Consider the following 14,284-nt stretch of genomic DNA (forward strand, 5'->3'; position numbering starts at 1 on the left):
AGAGAGAGAGAGAGAGAGAGAGGGAGAGAGAGAGAGAGAGAGAGAGAGAGAATTTTAATATTTATTTTTTAGTTCTTGGCAGACACAACATCTTTGTTGGTATGTGGTGCTGAGGATCGAACCCGGGCCGCACGCATGCCAGGCGAGCGCGCTACCGCTTGAGCCACATCCCCAGCCCCAGCTTATACATTTTATGGAAAGTTTTTTGTTTGGTTTTTGTTTTTGTTTTTGGTGCTAAAGATTGAACCCAGGGCTTTGCACATGCTAGGCAAGCACACTATCATTGAGCCACACCCCAGCTCTGGTGCTTTTCAATTATTATTACCATTGTTTAAAAATACAGTGACCAGGCCTTCTAAATGCAGAACCAGAGGAAGGCCTGGAAGATGGAGATTGGACACATGTTCTGGAGTGTGGGGTCAATGTTCAGGGAGGGTACAGAAAGCACACTAGCTGATTCCAGCAACCAACCTTGGGTCCTTCATGGAATCCTGACCCAGATCCCAGGGCGACCTTTCACATGTGTCTGGTCCAATATGGATGTTTGTGGGGCCACACTCCTCTTGGCTTATAGGCCAACTTTTTCCCTGTCCTTCCACCTTCTTTTCTTTCTTTCTTTTTTTTTTTTTTTTGTGGTGTTGGGGATTGAACCGAAGGCCTTGCTCATGCTAGGCAAGCACCTTACCACTGAGCTACACCCTCCATCCTGCCCTCCCACTTCCACACATGTGGCTGTCATCTAGTCTCTGCCCACAAGGAGTCAGGGCAGCCAGACTGCCCAGTCCTGGCTCTGTGCTTTGTCCTACAGATCCACACCCTACTCCGCCTTCCTCCCAACACTAATTGCTGAGCTGGTTTGGTTTGAGAAACAAGAGCTTTGGGATTCCACAGGAGCCTGATGCCTCGGCTGCTCTCTGAGCTGAACCCTGTCATCCCCTGGATGGTTGGCAATTATACCCCAGCTCAGGAGGGGGGGCAGGGGTGGTGCAACAAAGCTAAATATAGACACAGTTTCTAGAAAGCCAGGGGTGAGAGAGGACATTGACCGATTCTCATGCCAGAAACCAATTCATCAAAACATGAGGAAGACAGAAAGTTCATGAAAGCGTCAAGCATAGGGGGCTGGGGCCTCAAGCCTGGGGCAGAAGGCCCTGCTCATGTAGGTGTCTCTGCCAGTAGTGTGGAGTCAAATGCCCCCTGTGGGCTCTGCTGCCGCTGAGTGTCACAGAGATCCCATGTTTGGTCAGGGCACAGGAGCTGGATGGAGCCCCTGATATGAAAGACTCAGGTGAGGTGATAGAAATGTCACCTAGCTTGGGGCTGGGATTGTGGCTCAGCAGTAGAGTGCTGGCCTCACATGGCGAGGTCCTAGGTTGGATCCTCAGCACCACATAAAAATAAATAAATAAAATAAAGGAATTGTTTCCATCTATAACTAAAAAATAAGTATTAAAAAAAAAGAAATGTCACCTAGTTTGACTATGGTGGTCATTACACAATGCATATGCACAGCAAAACACTGAGTTGTATCCCCTAAATACAGACTATTTCTATTTGTCAAGCATAAACAAAGGGGAAAAAAGACCAATGTCATCTGATAGGGGTCTACATGGCAGGTTTATATGTGGTGGCATTAAGGGGTTCTGAGCAGGTAGACTTAAAAAACATTTTAAAGGAAGGTTAAAACTGTGAGAAAGAGCTCAGACCTCTTTTCTAGAAGGCAATTTGGCAACATAAACCAAATATGTTAAATGCACAGATCTTTTAACACAGTAAATCCAATTCCAGGGGTCCATCCTGCAGGTAGATCAGGCCCTGGGCTTAAGACACTGCAAAAGTGCCTGGAGACACCAGACAGAACCTACATGCCCATCATAGAGGACTTGCTTATTACACCACAGAACCTCAATACAACACCACATGACTAAGAATGTTAAAATGGGAACGAGCTTGAAGAAATATTCTTTAGTAGATGAAAGCAAGATGCAGAGCAGTGACGACAGCATCACTCCTCTGCATGTGTCACATGTATGCACGCGTGTGCACACACACACACACACACACACACACACTGCATTTTCATGCAAAGAATCCAGAAGCAAACACAAGGGGTAATAGCAATAGCTTGTAGGAGGAGGTAGGGAACTGAGAATTGGGTTGGGCGAGAAACCTAGGTTTTGCTTGTATATACTTTTGAACTATTAGCTTTAAAAAAAAATTATGGACATCACTTTTTAAAAACCCTTTCCCAACATAACTATATCAAAACTAAAAATGAAAAACAGGCTTTGGTTTGATTGATCTAGGTAGTTTAAACCCTAATGCATAACCTTGGGCAAGTTACTTAACCTCTCATGCCTTAGTTTCCACATCTGTAAAACGAAACAGCCCTACAGAGGGAGTTGTTATCAGGATTAAATAAAGGAACAGAGAATCAGACCTGGACAAAGTCAGCACCAAATAAAGGAAAGGGAGAGAAACTAGCAGGGAGAGGCAATGGGAGGCAGTGCTGGCAGGGGATTAAAGAGAGTTAGATTTTAACCATCCCATTGAGAATCTGAGACCCTGGAAGCAGGCATCATGTCCTACACCAATCCTCTAGTTCCTAGAGCAGGATTCTGCAGGCAGAAGAGGTTCAAAACATATTGATGCTTTATATATATACATATACGTACACACACACACACACACACATATATACACACACACACATACATATATATAGATATAGAGACAGATAGATAGTACCAGGGATTGAGTTAAGTGCTCCTGAGCCATGTCCCCAGATGTTTGTGTTTTTTTTAATTTATTTATATGCAGTGCTGAGAATTGAACCTAGTGCCTCACACATGCCAGGCAAGTGTGCTACCAATGAGCTCCAGCTTCAGACCCATCCCCAGACTTTTTATATTTTATTTTGAGACAGGGTCTTGCTACATTGCTTAAGGCCTTGCTAAATTGCTGAGGCTGGCTTTGAACTTTCAATCCTCCTGCCTCAGCCTCTCCAGCTGCTGGAATTACAGTGTGTACCACCACGCCAAGCTCATATTTATTCATCACTGCTCCTGATGTTTATTGCCCCAGACCTTGTGCCGGTTACAGTAACCATTCCCTAGTTCCACTGAGCACCAACCAGTTCCCAGGGAGACTTTAATGGATAGGACAGTCTCCCAGAACCCACCAGGCCACCTCTTCCTTTTTCATATCTGATATTTAATTCTTTCTGTGCAGGGACTTCTTTTTAGAGGCCCCTGCCAGCACATCATCTTCATATCTGAGCTTCCATAGTAGAGAAGAGGAGGAACAGATAGTCTGTCCTCAAAGACACTACCAAGGAATACCAGCTATCTCCACTGAAGGCCTTCTGTATCAATACTCACACATTCTCCCCAATTCCTTCAACAACCTTCAGGGAAGGTATTATTCCTATTTTACAAGTGAAACAAAAAGCCACAGAAAAGTTGAATAACCTTATGAAAGGTGGGATTAGAATGAAGATCTGTTCGACTCTAAAGCTTCTTGTCTTACATTCAAAGGTTTTCATCATGAATGTACCATTTCTCAATCTGAAGCAGAGGTCAAAAGCATGACCCCCTCCAACTCCCGCAAAGTTCAGAAGCAGGAGCAGAGGTTGTTTGAAGGACTTCTTGAGGATGAAGAAGCCATTGGAATATAGGCAGTCCCTAGATGGAAGTGCTGGGTAACATCTGGCCACATGTTGCACGGGCTCTACATTGCCCAAACAGAGAGGATCCCCAGAGCATGCTGAGGGTGAATTCATAAAAATGAACTCAGATTAAAGGGCTAAATTCCTAAAGAAATAAAACAATGACCAAAAGGAACTATGAGATATTCTTCATATCTTTGCAACTCTTTCTTGACAATGCTAGTGACTTTTGCTTTCCAGATAAATGTTCTTCCCAGGCTTTTGCAGGTTACCCTTGTACCATTCATAGCTATCTGTGCTCATCCTCTTTCAACCACATCTTGGAGCACCTGAGGAGGGAGACCAGCTGACCTGGACAGGGTTCTTTCCAGTAGCAATGACTTCCTGGTGAGCCATTTACTTGTGCCCGTGGAATGCTCTGTGTGGCCTTTCCTAAATTTTTTTTTTCCCTATTTCCTCTGCTGCCTGCAAGCACTTTGGGTTTTAATTACCTGGAAATTTGCCCTATTTCTCTATGTTTCCCTTCATGTTAACATTCTTTTTTTTAAAAAAAATTTTTTAAAAAAAATTTTTTTTAGTTGTCAATGGACCTATATTTTATTTATTGATATGCGGTGCTGAGAATCGGACCCAGTGCCTCACACATGCTAAGCAAGCACTCTGCCACTGAGCCACAACCCCAGCCCCTAAAAAAATTTTTAATTTTTAGGTGGACACAAAATATCTTTATTTTACATTTTGGTTCTCAGGATCGAATCCAGTGCCTGATGCATCATGCTAGGTGAGCACTTTACCACTGAGCCACAACTCCAGCCCCCATGTCAACATTCTTAAAGAGCTACACCTATCAATTGGGAGAACTTCCTGAAAGCTAGAACATTCCTCATGTTTCTGGATACTTACCAGTCTGCTTTTTAGACCCTGCTCTCCACAGGACCAGTAATTAACAAGGTCCCTGAGGACTTTGAGCTAGCAAACAAGAACACATTTCTCCACCCTGTCTGTTATCTTAGAGCTTACAGAAAACAGCTTCACAGTGTCTTAATTAAGGAGGTAACAACAGGGAGGAAGAAGACAAGATAGAGAGGCAAACAATGAATTGTTTCTCAACCTACCTCCCAAGATCACCTCTTAGACTTCACCATCAATCTTGATTCATTTACATCCATATATATGGATTATCCACTATATATAATTTGTAATAGATCTACATATTTTTGTCCTTCCTCTTGCTATCTGCTCTGGTTAACGCATAGCTAAGAAGTTCTCAACCATCTACAAGCTTACCTGGACAGACCTTTTATTCATGTTGGAAATATCATCTTTCTCTGACAAAGTCCACGTACTCCAGAAGAGTAGGAAGCAGATGCAACAGGAAATAGCTTACAGGAGGAATTGACCAGCAATGACCTCTAATTCCTGACCACATATCAATAGAACAATGGTCCAGTCTTCTAATCTTCATAATTGCCCTTTGGTTTGATTAGGTTGAGACTTGGACTTATCTTGGGATGAACATAACTAGCTCCTAGAGCAATTTAGCTTGACTATCTTAGAAGCTAAACCATACACTAAAATGATCAAATAGGATGGCCAGTCTCCAGAGCTTGGAAAACAACCAGTGACCCACCATTAAAGCAATGTTTCCCAAGAGTTTCCATGATAAGGGTTGAGTCTCCTTAAGAACAAGGACTTAGTGTCACTCATCTTTGAGTCCCTGAGGAGGGGGTGCCTGACACAGAGAAGGTATCAGCTACTTCCTGGGACCCAAACTGCATAAACAGACAAAAGTGACAACAAGATTCTTAAGCAACTATCTGAACTGGCTAACGTGAAAAAATTCCAAATAAAGTTTGAATAAAGCAAAGGAGGAGAAGCAAAGGGGGTAGGGAAGAGGGGACATGATGGAGATAAAATCAGTTCTTGTTATTCACAGTCATCATGATCTATAAAGTCACTGTGAACACTGGATTAGTGAATATTGGGGGAAATACTGGGTTAGGTGCTGGTCACATTTTCATCAACTGAAGAACCTTGATTTATATGTACTTTCTGTCTAAAGGTGCCTTACTTAATATACAGTTGATTTATTAATACTGAGCCAACATTCAACAGCTCATGTCTGAAGGAAGCTTGTCTAACATATGTGATCTTTCCTTAGGACACTTCATGATTTTCTTGTGCTTAAAAATACTTAGCAGCACTTCAGCGCTGTGTGTGGGAACCATTTAAAGTCCTGAAATCACCAAAAACAAAGAATTCAAAAAGATATAGCACTGGGGCTGGGGATGTGGCTCAAGCGGTAGCGCGCTCGCCTGGAGTGCGTGCGGCCCGGGTTCGATCCTCAGCACCACATACCAACAAAGATGTTGTGCCCGCCGAGAACTAAAAAATAAATGTTAACATTCTCTCTCTCTCTCTCTCACTGTCTCTCACTCTCTCTTTAAAAAAAAAAAAAGATATAGCACTAAGTGAATTGCTAAAACAAACAACCAAACAAAACCCCACTTGTTTATAGTATGAGAACTGAAATAGCATCAGGTGACTCATTTCTGCACAAGTCCATAAGTGCCATAAAAGTACTTCAAGTACTGATTATGATAACTTGTTAGCAAGTGGGCAAATTTTCAAGCACAAACCTACAAATAAGGAAGATCAACTATATGTATATCTGTGTTTGTGTGCTTATTTATTTACTTTTATTTGTAGATCAAACAATATTCAAGACAAACTCAAAGATGTTGGCTATTTATTTATTTTTGTGTTACTGGGAATTAAGTCCCAGGGTGCTCTACCACTGAGCTACATCTCCAGCCCCCTTCTTTGTATTTTTTGAGACAGGGTCTAAGTTGCTGAGGCTGGCCTTGAACTTATTATCCTTCTACCTCAGCCTCCCAAGTTGCTGGATTACAGGCGTGAGCCACCATGCCCAGCAAGAGATGTTGTTGCCTCTTTAAAAAGTGCAGCCTGGCTCAGTCACCAAGACAGGGAGACTGAAGCTAGAAGGTAAGTAGAAGAGTAACAAGACAAAAGCAATTTGCTCCCCACAATGGCAGCCCCTGAAAGCAGTGGTGGTAGTAATCAGCTAGCAGCAGACCCTAAGGGGTCCAGTCTAGAAGGGCTGAGGGGGTTATGGTAGCATCATGTGCTCTCAAGCAAAACAATTGTATTGTTGATTTATAGTGACATGCATGTGATGCATGTGCAAATGTACCACCCCTGTCCATTCTGCCATCTCCCACACTTGGCCTTGGGCATGTCAGGACCAATCCTCTCACCATTTGGAGGCCTCACACAGTCCTATTCTGAGGCTCCTGCATCCAGTGTTCTATCCCAGGGCAGCAACCACAGGTATACAGGAGTTAGAGCTACCCTAGTGAGGAACAGACCTCCAATATGTCATAATCCAACAAGTGATCACCTTTGGGCTCCATTTTGAGAGCTGGATCCCAGGGGAAGACAGAGATGGAAAGAGTCAGGTGATTTGGGGGTAGAAACTTCATAAATTAACCAAGCAGCCCAAATAGCTGTTGGGGACATTTTCTTTACAGATTGGTGACATATGCTATTTGGTGAGAATCTCCATTTTGGCAGCTCCTACCCAATGTCCTTTCAAGTCTGGTGAAGAAGTGAGTGAAAACAAAACAAAACACAAGGAGCATGGCCAGAGAATGAATGGCCATGGAGACATTAGTGGATGCTTAAGAGCATTGGTATTGGCTCATCAGGCTCAAAAATTATATCCTTATATTGAGATTCATATTTTTCAAAGCACTTTTATATAGGTCATCTCATTAATTTCCAGATTAAATTTGTATCATTGAGGGGTCAGATATTAATACACATATATAATCAGTTAACTGAAACACAGGGAAGTCAAGTTATCTGAGCAAGGACATACAATGAATGGCACCAGCCAGCCCTGCAGCCCATGATTTCCTGACTGACTGCATGCCAGGAAGTGGCTCTCAAGTGTGGACCTAGACTCCTCGGTTATCTCTTCCAAGGCAGTCCCCCCCATTCACAGCCCCTGGCAGGAAGGGGTCTAAGTAGTACCTAGTATAAAGGGCCCAAGCTCTGAAAGGCCCACCCTAGGGGAAGTGTGGGCTTCAGCCCTAAGGACTGACAGATGTGGCAACAGGACCCAGAGCCAGTGATGCTGCTGGTCTGGTTCCCCGAGTTGGGGAACAGACTGCCAGGAAGGCAAGCCGGCAACCTGTGCCAGGCCAAACAGGCAATTAGCACCCACAGAAACCCTGCTGCCCAGCGACTGCTCAGGGCCATGAAACCCTGGGCCTGCTGGTTCCTGGGCAGAGGGTAGGTGAGTGGGGAGCTGGAGGAGAGTCCCACACAAGGGCCCTGCACTTGGATTTACTCTGCCCCCAAGGTCAGGTGAGTTTGTCAGTTCAGGCAGGGGCCAGGTGGGCCTCAGAATCCTGTCCTTTTTCTAGAATCGATTTGCTCTTGCCTCTCTTGGTGGTTAGAGCCCCGTTCTCCTCTTTACCCACCTCCAGTCAAGGTGATTTTTCTGGCTGTTGTTTTCTAATATTTGCCAAATGCTAATTTTTTATAGTTCCCACTTCCACCAAACAATCCATCACTTTCCCATCTTCCCTCTGTGCCTTTAGATAGAAGCATCCTTCAGTCTTCCTAGCACTTTCCCCAGATTGTCTGCACTTGTAATCCCAAGAAGAGCAGAGGCTGCTAGAAGAGACACCAGCCCTGATTGACCCAATTGGGAGTGCTGGTACATTCCTGGCACTGCCTAGACACTCAACCTGGGACAAGCCAGCCATGGATAAGGAGCTGGGTGCAAATCAGACACAGTGGCCCAGGCAGGGGTGCATTCTCCCTTGTTCCAAGGAACAGTTTGGATTGGATGGGAAGGTAAGCTCTGAAGCCGAGCTCTGGGGCTTCCTCAAAGTCATAATCTGACTTTTATATTTGGAAGCTTCAATCCATCAACCAAGGAGAAGAAGGACAGACCCACATGAGTCAGTGCAGGTGTCTGGGTCAAGGGATAGAGGACAGAAACACAACCATCGTAGGAAAGCAACTTCTGAGGGGGTTAGAGACCACAGCTGGAGCTGAGAGGAGGTGGGAAGAAGAAACCTCTTACCAAAGCCTTATTGCTACCAGTGACTGTGAGGGCTGGCATGTTCCATGGACACAATGAGGAAGGAGAATTGGAAAGTGCAGGGGTCCTCTTCAAGGGAAAATCTTGCTCATCTTCTCTTGCCCTCAGGGGAACCTGGTAAGAGACTCACCTGAAGAAGCCTTTGCAGCCTTCACAGGTCATAGCATTGAAGTGGAAGCCTGTGGCTCGGTCTCCACACACCCCACAGATCCGGGGCACGTTCCGGTCAAAGTCACCAGGGTCAGGCAGGGAAGTGCTGGCTGCCATCGCCTCCATCCCTGCAAGAATGGTAGTCAGGCCACAGCTAGGGTCAGAGTCAGTTCCAGGGCCAGCTGGCATCCTTTTGCATTGCCATCCTGCCAGAGAGATCAGCAAAGCCTGGTAGCTCCCTGGGGCCCAAGACAGAGCGTGAGTTCTTCGGAGCTCTCACTGTATGGCTTTCCTTCCCCAGCTAGCTCAGAGCAAGGCTGGGAATCAAACTGCCTGGGTTCAAATACTGTATCAGCAGGGCTCTTTCAGGTGAGGTACTCGGCCTCTTTATGGCCCCACAGTCTTCGTCTAAAGGCATTTTACTTCATAGGGTGCACAGAAAGGTGACCCCAGTGAACACATACATGATGCTGGTACCAGCTGCACCTCAGTAGCAGATGCCCCCATCTTTCCCACTGTGCCCTTCAAGAGAAAAATGGGAGCCCCCTAATGCCCATCCCTGAACCCTTGTCATTCCAGATCTTGCTCCTTGCAGCATGTCCTGATATGAAGGTAAGAAAAATCTTTCCCCCTGTTTTTTTTTTTTTTTTGCAATAACATTTAACATTATATTGAACGTCCTTCTGAGTAATGTGAGTCATATACAATTAACTAATTTTGTTTTCAGATATGGCTTTTATAAATAGGCACTATCATCTAGAGATGGATTTCACACTTGAGGAAAGGGGAGAGGGAACAAAATGTCACAACGCTGGGAAGCCCTTCTCAGGAAGTGGCTAACCACTCTTCCATTAGGCAGATTGGGCCCTTGGCTTCGCCTGCCACTTCCACGATCCAACCGCTGTTAGGCTCAGAGCCAATTCTGGGACACTAAGCCCTCCCAAAAATGCTTTCAGACTCTGCTACCTTCCAGTTTTCCCCATTATATCTTTTTTTTTGGGGGGAGGGGGATGGTACCAGGGATTAAACCCAAGGGCACTTAACACTGAACCACACCCCAGCTCTTTTTTTAAAAAAAATCTTGAGACAGGGTCTCACTAGATTTAGTACAGCTTCACTAAGTTGCTGAGGCTGGCTTTGAACTTGTGATCCTCCTACTTCAGCCTCCCAAGCTGCTGGGATTTTAGGCTTATGCCTCCTCTCTGGCTTCCCCATTTTATCTGAATCCTTATAAGGGCCATCACAGGTTTAAGTGGCTCCTCTGCCCTAACACAAGAAGGTTACTCAGGATTAGAAAAAAAGTTAGAGAGAAAGCCAGAAAGAAGGGATGAGTATCCCTATCCCTACCCAGGCCACCATTTTTTCCCATCCCCCAGGGGAAAGGGGTAGATTCTGGGTCTCTCAAGGTGGGGTACTGAGCTGCTTTTCAATGACTAGTCTCTGAACCAGGTTTGGAATAGGAAGGCTCATTAGAGTCTAATTTCACTGCATCCTCATGCACTCCTCCCAGGTAGGTGCTGCTGCTCCCGCCGCCTTATAAGTGAGACCCAGAGAAGCCCAGACCTGGAGGCATCTCCAGCAACTACTACCTACTGCCAAACGGACAAAACAAATCCATATTCTCTCTCTCTCTCTCTCTCTCTCTCTCTCTCTCTCTCTCTCTCTCAATTTTGCAAAGAGCTTTGTGCTCAGGGAAGGAAATTGGGCAGATAAGCAAGGTCATGTCATTGTCAGTCCCAAAGGGATGGAGGGAATCCTGATCAGACTAACAACGATCCCTTAACCTGTTCTTTCAGCTTTTCTTTTTCTGGGAACTTTAATGTAATAATGATGACACTATTACCCATCCATTTTATAGTTAAATTTATACTTGTTAAATTCCTCTCTCTCTCTACTAAAACACAATGTCTAGTTTTATTTTATTATTTTATTTTTGGTATTAGGATTGAATCCAGGGCACTTTACCACTGAGCTATGTATCCAGCTCATTTTATTGTTTTATTTTGAGTCAGGGCCTCACTAAGTTGCTTAGGGCCTTGTTAAATTGCTGAAACTGGCCTCAAATTTGGGATCCTCCTGTCTCAGCCTCCTGAGTCATTAGAATTAAAGGTTTATGCCACTGTGCCTAGCAATATCTATGCCATATAGGCCCATCTACATATACATAAAATATTTTTAAATTTTAAAACAATTAAAAATAAAAGAAAAATTGCCTCTGGGTCAGTCAACAACATCCCCATAGACTATTCCAAGTCCAAGCTGACTTCTGTAAGTTTCTAGGACATAACAGGAATCCAAGAGGTAAGCAGGGATCCCAGAGCCCGGTACCATAGTGGGGTAATAGGAGAAATTGTCTAGGATGCTTGTGGCTTAACTTTGGTCAACTGACATGAAGAAGCTCAGAATCATCAGGATGTTGCTACAGAGTCTGGGTCATCCAGACTCCCCAACATCTGGTGGATTTGGTGAAAACAAACAAACAAAAAAAAATAGGAGGTGGAGAGGTACATTAGCCAAATCATTTCAACAAGGGTTCAGCAGCACATGGCCTCATTGGAGACATTATGACACAAGCGAGTTGGAACTTTACAATGCCATGGTATGTCAAGCTGCAGTCCTGCAGGGGCTGAGGCACTGTCTGAGAGTCAGGAGGTCTCCTGGCATGGGGGCAAGAGCCTAGGCACTAGGCTAGGTTGCACAGAAAGGCTGATCAGCTGCTAGAGAGCCACAGTGATTAGGACCGTTTCAACAGAGCTGAGAGCAGCCCCAGCCCTGCTTGGGGTTACTTGCTGCCATAGAAAGCCAGCGCCCAAGGCCTGAGTCCAGGTGTGAAGGGGCCCAGAGTTCTGTGGCTTGAGAACTTAAAGTACCAGAAGAGATAGGCAGAGACTACAGGGGGCAGGAAAAAGAGGAGATAGAAGCTGGCTAGGAAATGTCAAACATAGACGCCCTGGGGTTCCCCTCCTTGCCAAGCCACTCTCTGAACTGCCACCACACCCCATGTGCTTGTGGGTCTCAGCTGCACATTCTGTTGACCTCCATTTGCAAAGGCCCAGACAGTATACTCCCTTCCTTCTCCTCCCCACCCCCTTCCTATAACATATCCCTGCCCCTTGAAAACAGCAAGCCAGGGAGGTTGCAGCTGATGAGGCCATACCTACCTGAAAGTGCAGGGAGCAGGTTCGTGGAGCCCAAGAGTACTCCTCTGTGAGGTCTCACAGATGCGTCCAACCAAGGACCCTAAAATGAAGACGGGGAGACATTTTATCTAGTCTTGTGCTAATCTCCCAGGCAGTCTTCCAAGGAGCACAAGGTTCAAGATTCTTTCCAGGGACGTTAGGCCTCAAAACAGGGACTGAAAACTTGAGACTGACATGGGAGCAGATATGCCATGTTGTCATTGGAAGAGGTGATGGGGTGGGAGGTGAGTGGCAACCAGAGGCAGGGAGCAGCATGAAGGAATGGGAAGGGTTGAGAGTGGCAACTAGAACTGGGCAGATGTGGACTGGGGATGTAGCTCAGTGATAGAGCACTTGCCTGCATGCGTGAGGTCCTGGGTTTAATCCCTAGCACCCACAATAAATAAATAAATAATCAAATAAACAAATAAATGAATGAATGAATGAACAAACTGGGCAAATGCAAACAGCTTCCCCCCCTGATTAGATCCTCCTCAACTCATAGCTAAGGGAGGAAGGACCTTTTTCTAAAGGAGATCTGTTCATTCCACTGCTCCCATCCCTAGGTTTTGAGGATGCCCTGAGAAGCAGAGCCGTAGGGTGGCCTGGCACACTGCTGAGAGGGGGAAGGAGATTGTTCCCCAAGCAGGATGGCAGAGGACTCTCCAGAATCTAGGAACCACTAGGGCTGAGATGGCTGCCCGGGGTCCTGGCCTCTTGGGATGGCTTCAAAGGTAGGTGTCTAGGTCTCCTGTCTGTGGAGCCTGGGTGTAGGCGGAGCAGATGCTGCAGGGGTTAAAAACAGCAACACATTGCTTTCAAACAGGATGTTTCCTGCTACTTTTAGCTCTTTCCCAGACATGCCTAACACTCCAGCCTTAGTAAAGGCTGAGGGAGGGCTGATTCTGGTGCCCAGACTCTGGGTCTTAGTGGCATGACAAGTCACCAAGGTGGAGCTGGCAGAATTTCATCCTCCCCACTTCTACCCATGAGACAGACAGATAGATATGTGCGTGCGTGCGCGCGCGCGCGCGCGCACACACACACACACACACACACACTTCCTCCCTTTCTTGATATATTACTGGGGAAAACATAGCTATGTAGTTACCCAACCCTGAACCCTGGCAAAGGCCTTTGAGCCAAACCGCAGGTGGGGAGGTCTTGTCACTCAGGTTTTGCTTCCCTTCAGAGGCCCCTCTCTCCTAGTGACCTGACTAGACAGGGAAGGGGAGAGCTCCAAGGGGCTTCCAAGACTTGGGGACAATCCTAGAACTGCTAGCCACTGAGCCCATTTTCCACCTGTCAGGTACTGCCAGCCCCCAGGGAACATCCAAGGAAAATGCCAGTGGAGCCCAAGAGTACTCCTCTGTGAGGATGACTGACGAGCTGAGTGGGTGGGATTACTACTTCCCAGGGCCATGGGTGGTGGGAGGTATGCCTGCTAGGGACATGCTCTCCTTTGCTTCCTCTGCTCACATGACCCATGTCCCCTGGCTGACCATGATCTTCTGGATTCTACTCAATAGCCTTATGGATTTCTTGGGCTCTCTACCCAATCTTCAGGAAGACGGGGTGAGAACAAAGTGGGAACAGAGAGGACCACTGCTTTCCTGTCCTCAGATCCTAAGGTTTTCAGAGGTCAGAGGTGATAACTACTCTTGAACTTAAAAAAAAAAAATTACAAAGTATCCACAGTGTGCCTGCCAAGCCTGGTAAGTGCTGCACCCTTTATTACAATTAACGCTTACAACAGTTCTGGGAGGTGCAGAGTAGTCCCATTTCAAAGGCGGCAAAATCAAAGTTTGGGGCACTTTGACTTGCCAGTCCCAGGGCCAGGCAAATGGTGGTACCAGGCAAGGCCAAATGAGGGCAGGCTGATGGTAACACCCAAGTTCTTCCTTGGCCTCCCATTTCCATCGATAATCATCAGAGCAGGCACCTATTGCTCTGTACTGGGTCCTGCTCCAAGTTCTTCATGCATACTTACTCATTTAACCCTCACCACAACCCATCAGGAGGGTCCTGTTATTATCTCTACCTTAGGGATGGAAAATGGAAGCATGGGAAAGTGGATCATCTTTGGAGCCAGAGTTTGAAACAAGGCAGCTTAGCTCTGAGTCTCCACTCTGCTACATTTCCTAAGAGAAA

The 14,284-nt window shown here is 45.9% G+C and overlaps 1 protein-coding gene across 1 annotated transcript in view; it reads right to left on the minus strand.

The window, feature by feature from the left end:
* Positions 1-14,284, minus strand: part of VDR (vitamin D receptor) — a 60,094-nt gene that overhangs the window by 26,726 nt on the left and 19,084 nt on the right. Inside the window, exons 2-3 of the mRNA XM_081311865.1 lie at positions 12,116-12,194; positions 8,935-9,082 (exon numbers count right to left, since the gene is read on the minus strand). Coding sequence (XP_081167991.1) covers positions 8,935-9,080 — 146 coding nt within the window. The 5' untranslated portion in view covers positions 9,081-9,082; positions 12,116-12,194. The remainder of the gene's footprint in view (positions 1-8,934; positions 9,083-12,115; positions 12,195-14,284) is intronic.

The sequence above is a fragment of the Spermophilus citellus genome (assembly GCF_964194105.1).
Source record: "Spermophilus citellus genome assembly, chromosome: 10".
In the NCBI taxonomy this organism is placed as follows: Eukaryota; Metazoa; Chordata; class Mammalia; order Rodentia; family Sciuridae; genus Spermophilus; species Spermophilus citellus.